Source organism: Leucoraja erinacea, unplaced genomic scaffold, assembly GCF_028641065.1.
Source record: "Leucoraja erinacea ecotype New England unplaced genomic scaffold, Leri_hhj_1 Leri_134S, whole genome shotgun sequence".
Taxonomy (NCBI): domain Eukaryota; kingdom Metazoa; phylum Chordata; class Chondrichthyes; order Rajiformes; family Rajidae; genus Leucoraja; species Leucoraja erinaceus.
Window position 1 is genome coordinate 46,437 of NW_026575616.1, and position 20,279 is coordinate 66,715.

The window sequence follows — 20,279 nt, forward strand, 5'->3', positions numbered from 1 at the left end:
TTGGAACGGAGACGAGGAAACACTTTTTCTCTCAGAGAGTGGTGAGTGTGGAATTCTCTGCCTCAGAGGGCGGTGGAGGCCGGTTCCCTGGATGCTTTCAAGAGATAGGGCTCTTAAAGATAGCGGAGTCAGGGGATATGGGGAGAAGGCAGGAACGGGGTACTGATTGTGGATGATCAGCCATGATCACATTGAATGGCAGTGCTGGCTCAAAAGGCTGAATGGCCTACTCCTGCACCTATTGTCTATTGTCTATTGTCATTGTTCACTGACAAACAAATACTCAATCCCATTTGACAGTGAAGGAAACAAAAACCGTAATTGTTATCTTAAAGGAATGAACATATCAAATATTCGCCAGGTTTGAATTAAACCCGTCTGATTTGTTGTTTTACTGGTTTTCTCTCAGTGGAATTGGACAGGAATGTTATCTATTACCACCATCAGCTGAAAAATCTAGCTTCCTTTTGCCTCAAATATTTGCAACCATGGGAAATCCCACCTGACCCTCACCGTCTCATCCCTGGTGAAGGGGTTCGGCCCGAAACGTTGCATATTTCCTTCGCTCCATAGATGCTGCCTCACCCGCTGCCTCACCCGCTGCCTCACCTCTCCAGCACTTTTGTCTACTTTCATCCCTGGTGGGTCCGATTCTGTGCGAAAATGTTCTTTTGCTTACAAACCTTTAACTATATTTTTTTATTTCAAATAATAAACCTTGTTCATGAAAATATACACAAAAAAACCAGAGCATATAGCGCCCTTTATATTTGTTGTGTGGTTCAGTGCAGTGTTGAAAACAATGCGCTGGAGGAACTCAGCGGGTCAGGCAGCGTCGGTGGAGGGAAAGCTCAAGTTCAAGTCACATTTATTGTCACATGCACAATTGATACAGTGAGATGTGAGTCACCGTACAGCCATACGAATGAAAAGAACACAACACACGATAGAGTTTAACATGAACACCCCCACACAGAGGAATCAACGTTTCCCACTGTGAGGAAAGGCAATAAAGTTCAGTCATCTTCCTCTATGTTCACCCGTGGTCGGGGCCTTGAACCCTCCGCAGTCGCCGCTACGGGCGGCCCGATGTTCAGGCCCTCTCGCCGGAATGATCAAAACTCCGGCGTCAGAACGGAAGAACACACTCAGCAGCTTGGAGTCTCCAATTCAGCCGCTTCCTGCCGGAGACCACGCCTCACGAAGTCCACAGGCTGAGCTGGGCGGAGCTCCAACACTGGCGATCCTCGGCAAGGTCCCAGGCTCCGCGATGTTAAAATTCAACGCCGCCCGCGGCTGGGAGCTCCGCAGAGCACAGCCCCACGATGTTAAAGCAGCAGGCCCAACACTCCAGAGCTCCGGTAAGGCATCGTCCCGCTCTGCGATGGAATCCAGCGCTGCGCCGAAGCTCTGGCCCGTCTCCGGCTGGAAAGGATGCGCCAATCCAGTTGGTATGATGAGAAAAACATTTTTCACACATGTTTCTATGTTTCTATGGTAGGCTGTGAGGAGGGGGGCGAAGATGCGATTTGGAGAATAGACGCATCCTCGACTAGGAAGTGACTGAGAAACAGTTCCCCCCCCCATCCCCCACATAAAAAGACTAGGAAACCTCCAGGAACATACTTTTAGACAAGACTAAAAATAGCAAAACGGATGAAAGGACGGACAGACTGCTGGCGAGGCAGCCACACGCAGCGCTACCCGAGGACGACAGACAACAGTTCCGACTGATGGAGTGGGGGGGGGGGGGGGGGAGAAAGCTGGGAAAGAGAGGTGGGGACAAGACAAAATCTGTCAAGTGGATACAGGTGAGGGGGGGGGGTGGTGAGTGTCAGATGGGTAGAGTAAGTGACAAAGGCTGGAGGTGAAAAGGAGTCAGATACGGAGAGAAGAGGAGGAGTGAAATGTAAAGCTGGAGGAGGGATGTGGGTGGAAGGGAATAGGGTTAAAAATGAAATGGGGGACTTGGGGATGGGAGATGAGTGCGGAGGTGTTAGGAACAGGGTGACTGTGGGGCTGGGAGATGGCGGGAAAAATCCGTGTGAACTAGGGTGGGGTGGGGTTGGGTGGGGGGGGGAGGGGAAACAGAGGGGGGGGGGTTTTACTGGAATTGGGGGAATCCAATATCCAGTGAGTCTGATGAAGAGTCTCGACCCAAAGCGTCACCAATTAGTTTTCACCAGAGATGAGATGCTCCAACACTTTGTGCCTATCTTCAATATTCAAACTGTTGGGGTGTGAGCTACCCAAGCAGAATATGACGTGCTGGTGCTCCAGTTTAGGTGTGACCTCACCTTGGCAATGGGGGAGGCCCAGGACAGACAGTGTGGGAATGGGAAGGGGAGTTAAAATGGTTGGCAACCGGGAGATCCAGCAGGCCTTGGCGGACTGGACTCAAGTGTTCAGCACAATGTTCGCTGAGTCTACACTTGGGTCTTATTCATGAACTGGCCACTTCTGGACCACTGAATGCAGTAGATTGGAGGAGGCAAGGCTACACTTGCCTTCCGTTTCTGTCGCCATTCACAGTGTATTGGTTCCTCATTGGTAGGCACATTGAATATAAGCGTCAGGAAGTCACAACGTAGCTCTATAGGACATGTCTCAAATGGAGTAAAGCATGTAGTTCTGGTCGCCCCCATTACAGGAGGGATGTGGAGGCTTTGGAGGAGATCTTATGGAAACGTATAAGATTATTAAGTGTTTGGACACACTAGAGGCAGGAAACATGTTCCCGATGTTTGGGGAGTCCAGAAACAGGGGCCACACTTTAAGAATAAGGGGTAAGCCATTTAGAACGGAGACGAGGAAACACTTTTTCCCACAGAGAGATGTGAGTGTGGAATTCCCTGCCTCAGGCAGGTTCTCTGGATGCTTTCAAGGGAGAGCTAGATAGGGCTCTTAAAGATAGCGGAGTCAGGGGATATGGGGAGAAGGCAGGAACGGAGTACTGATTGGGGATGATCAGCCAGGATCACATTGAATGGCGGTGCTGGGTTGAAGGGCCGAATGGCCTACTCCTGCACCTATTGTCTATTGTCTATTGATCTCGGGGTTTACCAGAATGATGCCTGGATTAGAGGGTTTCTGTTACAGGGAGTGGCTGGATAGACTTGGATTGTTTTCTCTAGGATAGTGGAGGTTGAGGGGAACCTTGATTGAAGTATATAAAATTCTGAGAGTCATAGATGGGGTAGACAGTCAGAACCTTTTTCCCGGGATGGTAATGTCCAACATCAGAGGGCCCAGCCGTAAGAAGAGAGGGGGAAAGTTTAATGGAGATGTCCCGGCCAATGTTTTTTACACAGAGGGCGGTGGGTGCCTGGAACGTGCTGCCAGGGGTGGTGGTGGAGGCAGATACGATAGTGGTGTTTAAGAGGCTTTGGGATAGGTGCGTGGACATGCAGGGAATGGAGGGATATAGATCTTGTGCAGGCAGAGAGGATCAGTTTAATAGGCGTCATGTTTGGCACAAACATTGTGGGCCAAATAGCCCGATCCTGTGCTGTACTGTTCGATGCTCAATAATACGTTCATAAGCTGTAGAAGCAGAATTGGGCCATTCGGCCCATCAAGTCTACTCCGCCATTCAATCATGGCTGATCTATCTCTCCCTCTCAACGCCATTCTCCTGCCTTCTCCCCATATCGTCTGACACCCGCACTAATCAAGACTCCGCAGATTCGCCACCTTCTGAATAAAGAAATTCCTCTTCATCTCCTTTCTGAAGGTGCGTCCTTTCATTCCTAGGCTGTGCCCTCTGGTCCTAGACTCTCACGTTAGTGGAAACACCCTCTCTATATCCATTCCATCCAGGCCTTTCACCATACTCCGACGTACCCACAGACCCTGATGCAGACATCATGCTTATGTTTAGGTTACTATCAGTCACAATTCCCAGGAGAAGGGCTATCATTCTCCCAAGTTAGTTTACTTCAATACTTGGAAGAAGGTGTGGAACAAAATTACTGAATTAAACCATCACACTTCCAGCAGCTCTAGCCTACCATCTCCATCTCTATCTCATCTCATCTTACCCTAACCATACAAGAGTAAAGAGTATTTAATTGTCCACAGAACTATGGAATTCTTGCTTGCTGCACTGAACAGGGCTTGTAAACACAGTCACACACAAGCATGATGTTTTATTATTAATGTTTAATGTTTTATGTGTCATTCGTAACTGTCACTGTACGTCATGTTGTCACTTGCGGGTGGAGCACCAAGGCAAATTTCTTGTATGTGAATACTTGATCAATAAACTTATTCATTCATTCATTCATGTATAATCAATAACTTTAATAGTACAAATCCAAAGTCAGTCATGCAACCTCAGACACCGTCCATAGAAGATCACAGTTGCTGAGGTCAGTGTTGTGCAGTGTTCCAGAGATGGTCGCTGGGAAGAAGCTGTTCTTGAACCTGGAGGTCACGGTTTTCAGGCTCCTGTACCTTCTTCCCGATGGTAGCAGCGAGATGAGAGCATGGCCAGGGTGGTGTGGGTCTCTGATGATGCTGGCTGCCTTATTGAGGCAGCGCCTCCTGTAGATCCCTTCGATGGTGGGGAGGTCAGTACCTGTGATGGACCTTCGATGGTGGGGAGGTCAGTACCTGTGATGGACCTGTGAAAAAGGATTAAAAATGCTGATTTCTCTAATTTGACCAAACCTGATAATTCAACCTACAATGCGTTTAGAACATTGGTTGTCAGCGGGCTTGTCATTTGGTATTCTTTGGGTAAAAATACTGATTTGCTTTTATCAGCCACAAGAATATTCCTACCTCACCATGTATATTTGCATTTTACTAGACAAGAGTTCTTGGTAATTCTAACCACATTAAAACAAACAAGATCTTGTTCAAAAGGGCACGGAGCAGCTGGAAAATCAGCTGAAATGTGAAACTCAGGACCAACATAATGATTAACTTTATGAAAGGGAAAAAATAATGCATCCGTGTAACCACACATGATATACTTCCCTCCCTCTGCCACAAACACTCTCCCAAAATTGTCAACTCAAAATTTCCAATTTTGATACAGGCGCAGCGGTAGAGTTGCTGCCTCACAGAGCCACAGACCCGGGTTCCATCCTGACTAAAGCTGCTGTCTGTACGGAGTTTGTACCTTCCCCCCGCGACCTGGTTTCTCCGGGTGCTCTGGCAGACTCGGTGGGCCAAAGAGCCTGTTTCTGCACTGTACCGCTAAACTCAACTCAACCAGTCACCAGTTTCCCAAAACGCCATTTCGTACACACGAGATTCTCAAATCTAGAATGGGAGAGGCATGCTTAGTTCACATTAATATGAAGTACATCACATTTAAGTCTTTATTTGACAATAGACAATAGGCCATTCGACCCTTTGAGCCAGCACCACCATTCAATGTGATCACGGCTGATCATCCCCAATCAGTACCCCGTTCCTGCCTTACTCCCCATATCCCCTGACTCCGCTATTTTTAAGAGCCCTATCTAGCTCTCCCTTGAAAGCATCCAGAGAACCGGCCTCCACCGCCCTCTGAGGCAGAGAATTCCACAGACTCACCACTCTTTGTGAGAAAAAGTGTTTCCTCATCACCGTTCTAAATGGCTTACTCCTTATTATTAAACGGTGGCCCCTGGTTCTGGACTCCCCGACATGGGGAACATGGTACTGTTCAGTGCTGTGTTATAGGTTTTGTAACTGAGAATGCAAATGCCCTCCTGCTGTATTGTAAAACTCTCACTGACATCTGACTGTTTCCCCTCTCTGACAGAGCGCTTGGTCTGAAAGGGAATTAACCGTGAAGCGATCAGAGAAGGTAATTGTTCTGCATACTTTAATTGCATGGGTCTCATTTGTTGGCAACTTAACAATATAGCCCAGTAATGTTAATTTGGGAAGAATGCCGGGCGTGTGAAAGATTGCTCGTGCGAGAGCACCAGAGGGTAGCTGCTTCGCGGAAGTAGCAAGAGGAGGCCCCAGTAGCAACAAGCAGTTGCATTTATAATGGCAGCCAGCACCTCAGGCATGTAACCCAACAAAATGTATCGGGTGGAGATTCATTGTGCAATACCTCACCTGTATCTCATTCTGATTGTTCATAGAGCATAGAATAAATAGTACAGCACACGAACAGGACCTTTAGCCCACAATAGACACTAGACAATAGGTGCAGGAGTAGGCCATTCGGCCCCTCAAACCAGCACCGCTATTCACAGGGCACGGATAAAGTGAACGCTCACAGTCTGTTTCCCAGGGTAGAGGATTCAGAAACTAGAGGGCACAGGTTAAACAGGGTAATAGATAAATAGGTAGGGTCAATGCAGAATCTTTTACCCAGAGTAGGGGAATCAAGAACCAGAGGACATACCGTAGGTTCAAGGTGAATAAACAATAGACAATAGGTGCAGGAGTAGGCCATTCGGCCCTTCTAGCCAGCACCGCCATTCAATGTGATCATGGCTGATCATCCCCAATCAGTACCCCGTTCCTACCTTCTCCCCATATCCCCTGATTCCTCTATCTTTAAGAGCCCTATCCAGCTCTCTCTTGAAAGTATCCAGAGAACCTGCCTCCACCGCCCTCTGGGGCAGAGAATTCCACAGACTCAGATTCAGATTCAATTTTAATTGTCATTGTCAGTGTACAGTACAGAGACAACGAAATGCATTCTGTCGAGCAGACTCGCAGCTCTCTGTGTGAAAAAGTGTTTCCTCATCTCCGTTCTAAATGGCTTACCCCTTATTCTTAAACTGTGGCCCCTGGTTCTGGACTCCCCCAACATCGGGAACATGTTTCCTGCCTTTAGCGTGTCCAAACTCTTAATAATCATATATGTTTCAATTAGATAACCTCTCATCCTTCTAAACTCCAGAGTGTACAAGCCCAGCTGCTCCATTCTCTCAACATATGACAGTCCCGCCATCCCGGGAATTAACCTTGTAAACCTACGCTGCACTCCCTCAATAGCAAGAATGTCCTTCCTCAAATTTGGAGACCAAAACTGCACACAATACTCCAGGTGTGGTCTCACTAGTGAAAAAGTGTTTCCTCATTCCTGTTCTAAATGGCTTACCCCTTATTCCGTTCCAAACATGATGCCAAGACCTAAGATAGTTACAAAGTGCTGGAGTAACTCAGCCGTTCAGGCAACATCTCTGAAGAAAATGGATGGATGATGTTTTGGGTTGGGACCCTTCTTCGCACCTTGTGTCTATCTTCGGTAAACACCAGCATCTGTTGTTCCTTTCTACACATGATGCCAAAACCAACTCATATCTGCATGCACATACTCCACATCCCTCCACTCCCTGCATATCCTATCCCAAAGTCTTTTGAACCCCACTATGGTACCTGCCTCCACCACCACCCCTGGCAGCACGTTCCAGGCACCCACCACCCTCCGTGTAAACAAATTGCCCTGTACATCGTTAAACATGGCCCCTCTCACCTTCAGGCTATGCCCTAAAGTATGGCACAGCGGTACAGTTGCTGTCTTACGGCACCAGGGACCCGGGTTCGATCCTGGCTACAGGGGCTGTCTGCACAGAGTTTTACCCGTGACCTGTGTAGGCTTTTTCCAGGTGCCCCTGTTACCTCCCACATTCCAAAGATGTACAGGTTTGTAGGTTAATTGGCTTCTGTAATTACTGTGTTGGATAGTGCTAGTGGTCGCTGGTCGGTGTGGACTCAGTGGGCCAAAGGGCTTGTTTCCACACTGTATCTCTATAAAGTTTATGCCTCTCATCATTTTATACAGTTTAGTTAATTTTGGAGAAACAGGCCCTTTGGCCCACCGGGTCCGTGCCGACCAGCGATCCCCGCACATTAACACTATCCTACACCCACTAGGGACAAAGGTGTAGAGGGATATGGGCTAAATGCAGGCAAAATGGGATGTGTAGATGGGGCCACTGGTCGGCACAAGCACCTATTTGCCTGCTGTATGTCTATGATTATCCCTGCAAATCTGAAAACTGGTTTGAACAGAACATTGATTTTTTTTTTTGATTTTTTTTTGTTTTGTTTATTTTATTAGAAGTTAATACAGCACAAAACAGTCCAGTGGAACCTAATTTTAGGTGCCAACTATGTAATACCGTAATCCATTCTATGTACAACCTCTAGTTTTATGTTATGAGAAGGAAGTAAGCAAGACAAGAAAAAGAAAACAATAGAAAGAGGAAAAAGTGGAAAAATAGATGGTAGGGAGTAGAAAAACGTGAAGTGTGTATATAAAAAATAAAAAAGGAAGAGAGAAAGTGGAAAGTAGAAATAGAAGAGAAGGCCCCTTAAAAGAGAAATTTTCAAATCTGTATTCGGAGATTTAGATCTATCCGCGTCATGAACTGAAATCAGCAATCTTTACGGCAACGCTACATCACATGATCCCAAAAAGTCGATGAAAGGAGACCAACTCCTTAAGAATTGGTCATATTTATCTATTAGTCGAACATTGATTTTTGACTGCCAGTACCCTAGGCCTAGATAGAGTGGATGTGGAGAGGATGTTTCCCCTCGTGCGAGAGTCTCGGACCAGAGGTCACAGCGTCAGAATTAAAGGGCATACCTGTAGAAAGGAGATAAGGAGGAATTTCTTTAGCCAAAGGCTGGTGAATCTGTGGAATTCATTGCCACAGACGGCTGTGGAAGCTGTCATTGAGTATTTTTATGCTGGAGGGTTAGGGTTCTTGAACAATAAGAGTGTCAAAGATTACGGGGAGAAAGCAGGAGAATGTTGAGAGGAAAAGATAGATCAGCCACGATTGAATGGCGAAGTAGACTGATGGGCCGAATGGCCTGATTCTGCTACTATGTTTTATGGTCTTATTGTGTCATAGAGCATGAGAATGGGGCCTTCAGCCCAAGTCTTCCATACTGACCGAGATTCCCCATCTGCCTGCATTTGGCCCATATCCGTTTGGCCCAATTGCGTACAGTTTTGGTCTCCTAATCTGAGGAAATACATTCTTGCCATAGAGGGAGTACAGAGAAGGTTCACCAGACTGATTCCTGGGATGTCAGGACTGTCATATGAAGAAAGACTGGATAGACTCGGCTTGTACTCGCTGGAATTCAGAAGATTGAGGGGGGATCTTATAGAAACTTACAAAATTCTTAAGGGGTTGGACAGGCTAGATGCAGGAAGATTGTTCCCGATGTCCAGAACAGAGGGTCACAGTTTAAGGATAAGGGGGAAGTCTTTTAGGACCGAGATAAGAAAAATAATTTCACACAGAGAGTGGTGAATCTGTGGAATTCTCTGCCACAGAGGGTAGTTGAGGCCAGTTCATTGGCTATATTTAAGAGGGAGTTAGATGTGGCCCTTGTGGCTAAAGGGATCAGGGGGTATGGAGAGAAGGCAGGTACGGGATACTGAGTTGGATGATCAGCCATGATCATATTGAATGGCGATGCAGGCTTGAAGGGCCGAATGGCCTACACCTATTTTCTATGTTTCTATGTTTCTATCCCTCTAAACCTTTCCTGTCTGTACACCTGTCCAAATGTATTTTACAAGTTGTATTATATCTGCCTCAACTACCTCTTCTGGCAGCATGTTCCATATACCCATGGATCAGAGCATTAAAGTGCAAGAGTTAGGAAATCATGATGCAGCTTTTGGAGTATTGTGTGCAGTTCTGGTCAATAGACAATAGGTGCAGGAGTAGGCCATTCAGCCCTTCGAGCCAGCACCGCCATTCAATGTGATCATGGCTGATCATCCCCAATCAGTACCCCGTTCCTGCCTTCTCCCCATATCCCCTGACTCCACTATCTTTAAGAGCCCTATCCAGCTCTCTCTTGAAAGTATCCAGAGAACCTGCCTCCACCGCCCTCTGAGGCAGAGAATTCCACAGACTCACAACTCTCTGTGTGAAAAAGTGTCTCCTCGTCTCTGTTCTAAATGGCTTACTCCTTATTCTTAAACTGTGGCCCCTGGTTCTGGACTCCCCCAACATGGGGAACATGTTTCCTACCACCATGTCCTCTGGTTCATGATTCTCCTACTCTGGGGGGAAAGACTCTGTGCATTCACTCTATCTATTGCCCTCATGATCTTATACGCCTCTATAAGATCACCCCCAAAGCCTCAAGCATTCCAAGGAATTCAGAGATCGCCTGCCCAGCTGCTCCCTATAGCTCAAGCCCTCGAGTCCTGGCAACAACATTGTAAATCTTCTCTCACTCTCTCCAGCTTAATGTCATCTTTCCTTTAGCAGGGTGACCAAAACTGAACACACATACTCCACAGGTAGACAAAATTGCAGGAGAAACTCAGCGGGTGAGGCATCATCTAGATGCTGCCTCACCCGCTGAGTTTCTCCGGCATTTTTGTCTACCTTTGATTTTTCCAGCATCTGCAGTTCTTTCTTAAACACATACTCCACATGCGGTCTCTCCAATCTGTAGGACAAAGGGAATAATCTAGGTTTTCCCTGAAGATCTCGGTCACGGTGGCGCAGCGGTAGAGTCGCTGCCTTACAGCGAATGCAGCGCCGGAGACCCAGGTTCCATCCCGACTACGGGTGCTGTCTGTACCGAGTTTTTTTAAGAAGGAACTGCAGATGCTGGAAAATCGAAGGTAGACAAAAGTGCTGGAGAAACTCAGCGGGTGCAGCAGCATCGATGGAGCGAAGGAAATAGGCAACGTTTCAGACGGAGTTTGTACCTTCTCCCCGTGACCTGCATGGGTTTTCTCCGAGATCTTCGCTTTCCTCCCACACTCCAAAGACGTGCAGGTCTGTAGGTTAATTGTCCCCAGTGGGTGTAGGATAGTGTTAGTGTGCGGGGATCGCTGGTCGGCGCAGACCCGGTGGGCCGAAGGGCCTGTTCCCGCGCTGTATCTCTAAACTAAACTAAACTAATCTCAGTGTTTTCTAGTTAACAAGAGGCTGAGTGGTGTTGTGGAGAGCGGGATCAAATAATGAGATAGTGACAAGGCTATGCAATGTAGGTCAGAGAGGTTGTGGAAATCTGAAACCAAAAGTGAGAATGCTTGAAATGTCTGGAACGAGGAAACTGGACTGGATTCATCACAGGGACAGCAGGGTGAGAGGGTGGATGATCAACCTGGCTGGTTCCATTAATGACAAGTCCGGAGGACAGGGTGGTGATGAAGGCTTTTGGCTCATTTGCCTTCATTGGGAAGGATCAGAGAGTGATACAGCTCAGAAACAAGCAGTTCGGCCCAACTTGCCCACACCGGCCAACATGTCCCAGCTACACTACACCAAAACAGCTATACACCCGTCCTATCCAATAGGCAATAGACAATAGGTGCAGGAGTAGACCATTCGGCCCTTCGAGCCAGCACCGCCATTCAATGCGATCATGGCTGATCATCCCCAATCAGTACCCCGTTCCTGCCTTCTCTCCATATCCGCTGACTCCGCTATCTTTAAGAGCTCTATCTAACTCCGCTAGCTTTAAGAGCTCTGTCTAATCATGAGGGGCACGGATAAAGGAAACGCTCACAGTTTTTTTTACCAGGGTTTAGTATAGTTGAGTATTTATTGCCTGGCGAGTGTTTGCCGGCAAACTGAGAGTGTTTGCGGGGCTGTCGAGTCGCAGCTGGCAAACTGCGAGTGTTTGCGGGGCTGGCAGCTTGTTCCATACACCCATCACCCTTTGTGTGGATAAAGTTACTCCATAAAAAGTTACCTCTTAAAAATACTTCATACAAAAAATATTGAAATCATACTTCTACAGTGCACTAAAACATGATTTTAATACATCAAATTTCAAAAACGTTCCTACCCTGGGAGGGGGGACACCCTTCTTCCACACCCTCTCCCCACTCGGTTTCTCCACTCCCTCACCGGGCACCCCCAATTTAAAGCATATATATTGCATTCAATTGTCAGTTAAAAGACTCGCTACAGTATGCACCATATTGCACAATTTCAAGCTGTTCAGCACTGCTCTCTGGTTGTGGTAGGATGGTTCAGTTGCCTGATAAAAGCTGGGACGAAACTGTCCCTGAATCTGGAGGTGTGCGTTTTCACACTTCTGTACCCTTTGCCTGATGGGAGAGGGGAGAGGAGGGAGTGGCCAGGGTGTGACTGGTCCTTGACGATGCTGCTGGCCTTGTCGAGGCAGCGTGAGGTGTAGATGGAGTCAATGGAAGGGAGGTTGGTTTGTGTAGAAAGGAACTGCAGATGTTGGTTTAAGCCAAAGATAGACACAAAATGCTGGAGTAACTCAACGGGACAGGCAGCATCTATGGAGAGAAGGAATGGGTGACATTCTTCTGAAGAAGGGTCTCGACCCGAAACGTCACCCATTCCTTCTCTCCATAGATGCTGCCTGTCCCTCTGAGTTACTCCAGCATATTGTGCCTACCTTCAATTTTATCCAGCACCTGCAGTTCGTTCTCACACATTTTGTCCACAATGTACATATTGTTATCGAGGGAGGGGAACTTTTCAACCATGCATCTGTGTTGCCTCCTGGCTTTGTAAACTGATAACATCAATGTGGCGACAAATTCCATAGATGCTTGTCTAATTGTATACGATTCACACAACTGAAGATCTAACACAACTTGCAGTCTTGAAAAAAATACTAAACTATTTCTCCCACAAGTCAAATTCAAGGAATACATTTAAACTCCACTGAGGCCAATCAAGGTTTCTACTGCAATGATAGACAATAGACAATAGGTGCAGGAGTAGGTCTTTCGGCCCTTTGAGACAGCACCGCCATTCAATTTGATCATGGCTGATAACCATATATAATCATATAACAATTACAGCACGGAAACAGGCCATCTCGGCCCTACAAGTCCGTGCCGAACAACTTTTTTTCCCTTAGTCCCACCTGCCTGCACTCATACCATAACCCTCCATTCCCTTCTCATCCATATGCCTATCCAATTTATTTTTAAATTATACCAACGAACCTGCCCCCACCACTTCCACTGGAAGCTCATTCCACACCACTACCACTCTCTGAGTAAAGAAGTTCCCCCTCATGTTACCCCTAAACTTCTGTCCCTTAATTCTGAAGTCATGTCCTCTTGTTTGAATCTTCCCTATTCTCAAAGGGAAAAGCTGGTCCACATCAACTCTGTCTATCCCTCTCATCATTTTAAAGACCTCTATCAAGTCCCCCCTTAACCTTCTGCGCTCCAGAGAATAAAGACCTAACTTATTCAACCTATCTCTGTAACTTAGTTGCTGAAACCCAGGCAACATTCTACTAAATCTCCTCTGTACTCTCTTTATTTTGTTGACATCCTTCCTATAATTGGGCGACCAGAATTGTACACCATACTCCAGATTTGGTCTCACCAATGCCTTGTACAATTTTAACATTACATCCCAGCTTCTATACTGAATGCTCTGATTTATAAAGGCTAGCATACCAAAATCTTTCTTTACCACCCTATCTATATGAGATTCCACCTTCAAGGAACTATGCACGGTTATACCCAGATCCCTCTGTTCAACAGTATTCTTCAATTCCCTACCATTTACCATGTACGTCCTATTTTGATTTGTCCTGCCAAATAGCACCTCACATTTATCAGCATTAAACTCCATCTGCCATCTTTCAGCCCATTTTTCCAAATGGCCTAAATCACTCTGTAGACTTTGGAAATCTTCTTCATTATCCACAACACCCCCTATCTTGGTATCATCTGCATACTTACTAATCCAATTTACCACACCTTCATCCAGATCACTGATGTACATGACAAACAACAAAGGACCCAACACAGATCCCTGAGGCACCCCACTAGTCACCTGCCTCCAACCCGATAAACAGCCATCCACCATTACCCTCTGGCTTCTCCCATTCAGCCACTGTTGAATCCATCTTGCTATTCCTGCATTTATACCAACAGTTGAACCTTCTTAACCAACCTTCCATGAGGAACCTTGTCAAAGGCCTTACTAAAGTCCATATAGACAACATCCACTGCTTTACCCTCGTCAATTTCCCTAGTAACCTCTTCAAAAAATTCAAGAAGATTAGTCAAACATGACCTTCCAGGCACAAATCCATGTTGACTGTTCCTAATCAGACCCTGTTTATCCAGATGCTTATATATATATTATCTCTAAGTATCTTTTCCATTAATTTGCCCACCACTGAAGTCAAACTAACAGGTCTATAATTGCAAGGTTTACTCTTAGAACCCTTTTTAAACAATGGAACAACATGCGCAGTACGCCAATCCTCGGGGACTATTCCATTTTCTAATGACATTTGAAATATTTCTGTCATAGCCCCGGCTATTTCTACACTAACTTCCCTCAATGTCCTAGGGAATATCCTGTCAGGACCTGGAGACTTATCCACTTTTATATTTTTCAAAAGTGTCAGTACTTCTTTTACTTTGAAACTCATAGTATCCATAGCTACTCTACTAGTTTCCCTTACCTCACATAATTCAATATCCTTCTCCTTTGTGAATACCGAAGAAAATAAATTGTTCAATATCTCCCCCATCTCTTTTGGCTCTGCAAATATCTGTCCACTCTGTCTCTCCGATGGACCAATTTTATCCCTCGTTATCCTTTTGCTATTAATATAGCTGTAGGAACCCTTTGGATTTACTTTCACCTTACTTGCCAAAGCAACCTCATATCTTCTTTTAGCTTTTCTAATTTCTTTCTTAAGATTCTTTTTACATTCCTTATACTCCTCAAGCACCTCATTTACTTCATGCTGCCTATAATTATTGTAGATCTCCCTCTGATCATCCCCAATCAGTATCCCGTTCCTGCCGTCTCCCCAAAGCAACCTCATATCTTCTTTTAGCTTTTCTAATTTATTTCTTAAGATTCTTTTTACATTCTTTTTACATTCCTTCTGATAGCACACATAAAGATAAAGTTTAGTTTAGAGAAGTAGTGTGGAAACAGGCCCTTCGGTCCACCCAGCCCGCGCCAACCAGCGATCACCCGTACACTAGTTCTACCCTAGACACTAGAGACAATTTACAGAGGCTAATTAACCACCAAACTGGCAGGTTTTTGGGAGTGTGGGAGGAAACTGGAGCGCCCGGAGAAAACCAATGCAATCACAGGGGGAACGTGCAAACTCCGTACAGACAGCAGCCGTAGTCGGGATCGAATCCAGGTCTCTGGCGCTGTGAGGCAGCAGCTCTACCGCTGCGCCACCGTGCCTCTTGATTGATGAAATAAACAAGATCAGCTTCTTCCCAGCAACCATCAGGCTCCTGAACACTACACAACACTGACCCCAGCAACTGTCATCTTCTACGGACCGTGTCTTTGGTTGCACGGCCAACTTCGGTTTTGCACTATTATGGTTATCCAGTATAACTGAAATTAATTTATTATATTAATTATATAACAGAAGATCACAGTTGCTGAGGTCAGTGTTGTGCAGTGTCCAAGAGCCTGATGGTTGCTGGGAAGAAGCTGTTCTTGAACCTGGAGGTCACGGTTTTCAGGCTCCTGTACCTTCTTCCCGATGGTAGCAGCGAGATGAGAGCGTGGCCAGGGTGGTGTGGGTCTCTGATGATGCTGGCTGCCTTTTTGAGGCAGCGCCTCCTGTAGATCCCTTCGATGGTGGGGAGGTCAGTACCTGTGATGGACCTGGCAGTGTTCACCACTCTCTGTAGTCCCCTTTCAGGTTGGGATGTGTTTTTATCAAAAGTATTTTTAATCTCTTCTGATTTTAGTTTAGTTTATTATTACGTTTACCAAGGTACAGTGAAAATCTTTTTGTTGTGTGCTAACAAGTCAGTGGAAAGACAATACATGATTACAATCGAGACATCCAGAGTATACAGATACATGGTAAAGGGAATAACGTTTAGAGCACTGTAAAGTCTGATTAAAGATAGTCCAAGAGTCTCCAATGAGGTAGATGGGATGTCTGGATCACTCTCTCGTTGATGATAGGATGATTCAGTTGACTGATAACGGCTGGGAAGCAACTGTAAATAGTCACAAAATGCTGGGGTAACTCAGCGGGAAAGGCAGCATCTCTGGAGAGGAGGAATGGGTGACATTTTGGGTCAAGACCCTTCTTCAGACTCAGGGGAGGGGGGGACTAGAGATAAGGTTGGGTAAGGTGTTGCTGAATCTGGGGGTATCTGCAGTACCTGATATGGAAAAACTACTGTTTAAATAGTTTTTAACGTTTCATTCGAGGCTCTCTAGAGATGCTGCCTGTCCCGCTGAGTTACCCCTAGCATTTTGTGTCTATCTTCAGTGTAAACCAGCATCTGCTGTTCCTTCCGACACATTTAAATCCTCTCCCGTCACAGAAGTCTCTTGCCCAGAGCAGGCGAATTGAGAACCAGGCGACATAGGTTTAAGGTGAAGGGGAAAATATTGAATAGGAATTTGAGGTCGTAGCATTTTCACATAGGATGTATGGAACGAGCTGCCAGAGGTGGTAGTTGAGGCAATGTTTAAGAAGCAGTCAAGTCAAGAGTCAAGAGAGTTTATTGTCATGTGTCCCAGATAGAACAATGACATTCTTGCTTGCTGCAGCACAGCAGAATATTGTAAGCATACATACAGAACAGTTCAGTGTGTCTATATAGCATAGACCACGCATATACATATAAATAAACAGATAAAGTGCAATAGGCTGTTACAGTTCAGAGTCTGTTTGTGGCGAGTTTAATAGCCTGATGGCTGTGGGGAAGAAGCCGTTCCTGAACCCGGATGTACCAGATTTTAGGCTCCTGCACCTTCTACCCGATGGTAGCGTTGGACATGTACATGGATAAGACAGGTTTAGATGGATATGGGCCAAACGCAGGCAGGTGGGACCAGTGTATTTAGGGCACAATGGGCAAGTCCAGTGTGGGCAAGTCCAGTGTACCAAAGTACAGTGAAAAGCTTTTGTTGCATGCTAACCAGTCAGCAGAAAGATAATACATGATTACAATCGAGCCATGGCCAACAAAAATGCTGGAGAAACTCAGCGGGTGAGGCAGCATCTGTGGAGCGAAGGAATAGGTGATGTTTCGGGGGTGGGGCGGGAAGAAGAAAGGAGGAGGCAGAGACAGTGGGCTGTGGGAGAGCTGGGAAGGAGAGGGGAAAGAGTGGACCAAAGATCCTACAGCAAGCAAGATAGACCACTCGATGAAAAAGACATAGTACAGTCATGGGCAGAATCATGGGTAATTTTTGGCCCCATTTCCGTAACCGGCTTCTGTCTCTGCACCAGAAATCCCGTAGGATGCGAGTGCGGAGACGGAAGCCGGTTACGGAAACATCCTCGTAAAAATAAAAGTTATTTGGTAAAAATCTTCTCATTTTCAGAATTTTAATTTATTAACACAAACTGTTCCCCTGCAACGTTGATTACACTGTGGGTCGGGTCAAGTTGGGTCGGGTTGGGTTACTGAAATGGATGAAAAAAAGGCCCACGTTCCACTCCGTTGCGTACTACACGTCAGCCCATTGCATTTAGCAGGAGTGGTCTATCTTGCTCCGCTATAGGATCTTTGGCAGGGATTACCTGAAATGAGACCTGAAATGTTCATACTGCTGGGGTGTAAACTACTCTGTCATTGACCCATGGCCAGTGTATAGATGCATGATAAGGGAATGTGGTTCAGTTCAGGGTAGAGCCAGCGAGGGCCTGTTTCTACACCGTACAACTCTAAATCACCTGGCGTGTCTGTTTGTGTTGTTGCAGAGAGACGGGGAGTTCATGAGACGGCTCTTTGTGCGGGTCTACCACGACAGTGTATACCCTCTCCTGCGCTCCACCACCCTGCCGCCAATCAAACAGGGCGACGACGAGGCCGAGGTCAGCAGGTGGAAGGACATCGCCAACTTTTTACACCAAACAGCCGAGAAAAATGGCTCGCTCTACAGCCTTCTCTCCCCAGAGCACGCCTACCAGGTGTTTGATATTTCGGAGATAAGCTACGATTTCCTGGGACTGACACGGAAAGCTGCATCAGTCGACTGATCTACACACACTACAATTGCAACTAGTTTTATTAAAAGGTGGCCATCAACATAAAACTCAGTAACTACTTTATTGTCACGTGTATCTAGATAGTGAAAGGCTTTGTTTTGCATACAGTCCAGCAAAATAGACAATAGACAATGGGTGCAGGAGTGAGCCATTCGGCCCTTCGAGCCAGCACTACCATTCAATGTGATCATGGCTGATCATCCCCAATCAGTACCCCGTTCCTGCCTTCTCCCCATATCTCCTGACTACCTTTTCGTACTCCACCTTCTGAACTGTATTCCTGCTATAGTAAGGATGCCATTAAGCAGGAAAGGATGCACAGATTTATGATGATGTTGCCAGGACTCGAGAGGAGAGCTTGGCAGGCTAGGACTTTACTCTTTGGAGTGCAGGTATATCAGTAGACAATAGGGGCAGGAGTAGGCCATTCAGCCCTTCGAGCCAGCACCGCCATTCAATGTGATCATGGCTGATCATCCCCAATCAGTACCCCGTTCCTGCCTTCTCCCCATATCTCCTGACTCCGCTGTTTTTAAGAGCCCTATCCAGCTCTCTCTTGAAAGCATCCAGAGAACCGGCCTCCACCGCCCTCTGAGGCAGAGAATTCCACACACTCACAACTCTCTGTGAGAAAAAGTGTTTCCTCGTCTCTGTTCTAAATGGCTTGAGGGAGAATTGTTGAAATGAACTCAGCACAAAATATTCTGACTAGAACCTCTCTCTCTCTATCTCTCCTTCTATGGCAGATCAACGATGGAGATACAGAGAGAAGGTGGGGGTGATCTATGTATCTGGGATCATTAATGAGCCGAGTGGAATGCCTTGCATTTTCCTGCAACATCAGCATGTGATGGTTGGATTTTTTTGAGGAATTTATGCTCCCAGCGGCTCTAGAAAAACAAGATACATGGGCTCCTGCCATGCTGCTGATCCTTATCGCTGAGTGAGAGAGAGATACTGGACACCGCAGGCACCACTCCTGCCTCGGGGGCTGAGGTCAGGAAATAGTTTACCACATCAGCTCACACAGAGCTGTATAGGCCATTGGGCCCACTATGTCCATGCCGTCCAAAATGGCATACTGGGCTAGTCACATCTTCCTGCATTTGGCCCATATTCCCCTCAACCTTTGTTTAAGAGGAACTGCAGATGCTGGAAAATCGAAGGTAGACAAAAATGCTGGAGAAACTTAGCGGGTGAGGCAGCATCTATGGAGCGAAGGAAATCAGAACCTGGGGATTTATCTACATTGAGTCCCAACAGTTTACCTAACATAGTTTTCTGACTAATGTGGATTCCCTTCAGTTCCTCCCTCCCACTAGATCCTTGGCACCCTAGTATTTCTGGAAGATTGTTGGTGTTTTCCTTAGTGAAGGCAGAACCAAAGTACTTGTTTAACTGTTCTGCCATTTCCTTGTTTCCCAATATAAATGCAAGCCCTACTGCAGAGTCCCTGCTTTCTCTACGCAACCTGCCCTTCCACCTATTTTTTTTATCATCTGCAAACTCGGCCACAAAGCCTTCAATCCCCTCATCCAAATAATTCATATTCAACGTGAAGAGTAGCGGCCCCAGCAACGACCCCTGGGGAACTCTGCTAGTCACTGGCAGCCACCAGCACTGAAAAGCCCCCTTTATTGCCACTCTTTGCCTTCTGCCATCCGGCCAACCCGCTATCCATGCTAGTATCTGCCCTTTGATACCTTAAACATAGAAACATAGAAAATAGGTGCAGGAGTAGGCCATTCGGCCCTTCGAGCCTGCACCGCCATTCAATATGATCATGGCTGATCATCCAAATCAATATCCCATCCCTGCCTTCTCTCCATACCCACTGATCCCTTTAGCCACAAGGGCCACATCTAACTCCCTCTTAAATATAGCCAATGAACTGTGGCCTCAACTACCCTCTGTGGCAGAGAATTCCACAGATTCACCACTCTCTGTGTGAAAATCTCTCATCTTCTTTAGCAGCCTCACGTGTGGCACCTTAGGAAATGCTTTAGAGTTATACAATAGACAGTAGGTGCAGGAGTAGGCCATGCGGCCCATCGAGCCTGCACCGCCATTCAATGTGATCATGGCTGATCATCCCCAATCAGTACCCCGTTCCTGCCTTCTCCCCATATCCCCTGAATCCGCTATCTTCAAGAGCCCTATCACGCTCTGAAAATTCCTAATACCTTTCTGAAAATCTAGGTTCAAGTTGCCCTGAGGTCCCTCTTAAATCTCTCCCCTCTCACCTTCAGCCTGTACCCTCTAGTTTTAGAATCATTTACCCTGGGAAACAGACTGTGCGCGTTCATTTTATCCGTGCCCCCTCATGATCTTGTACACCTCAATAAGGTCACCCCTCAGCCTCCTAT

At 46.4% G+C, this 20,279-nt stretch overlaps 1 protein-coding gene across 1 annotated transcript in view; it reads left to right on the forward strand.

The window, feature by feature from the left end:
* The window catches only part of nphp1 (nephronophthisis 1), a 58,016-nt gene extending 40,056 nt beyond the window's left edge, over positions 1-17,960 (forward strand). The window contains 2 exon segments of the mRNA XM_055665572.1: positions 5,759-5,803; positions 17,626-17,960. Coding sequence (XP_055521547.1) covers positions 5,759-5,803; positions 17,626-17,904 — 324 coding nt within the window. The 3' untranslated portion in view covers positions 17,905-17,960.
* Positions 17,961-20,279: the final 2,319 nt, after the last annotated feature.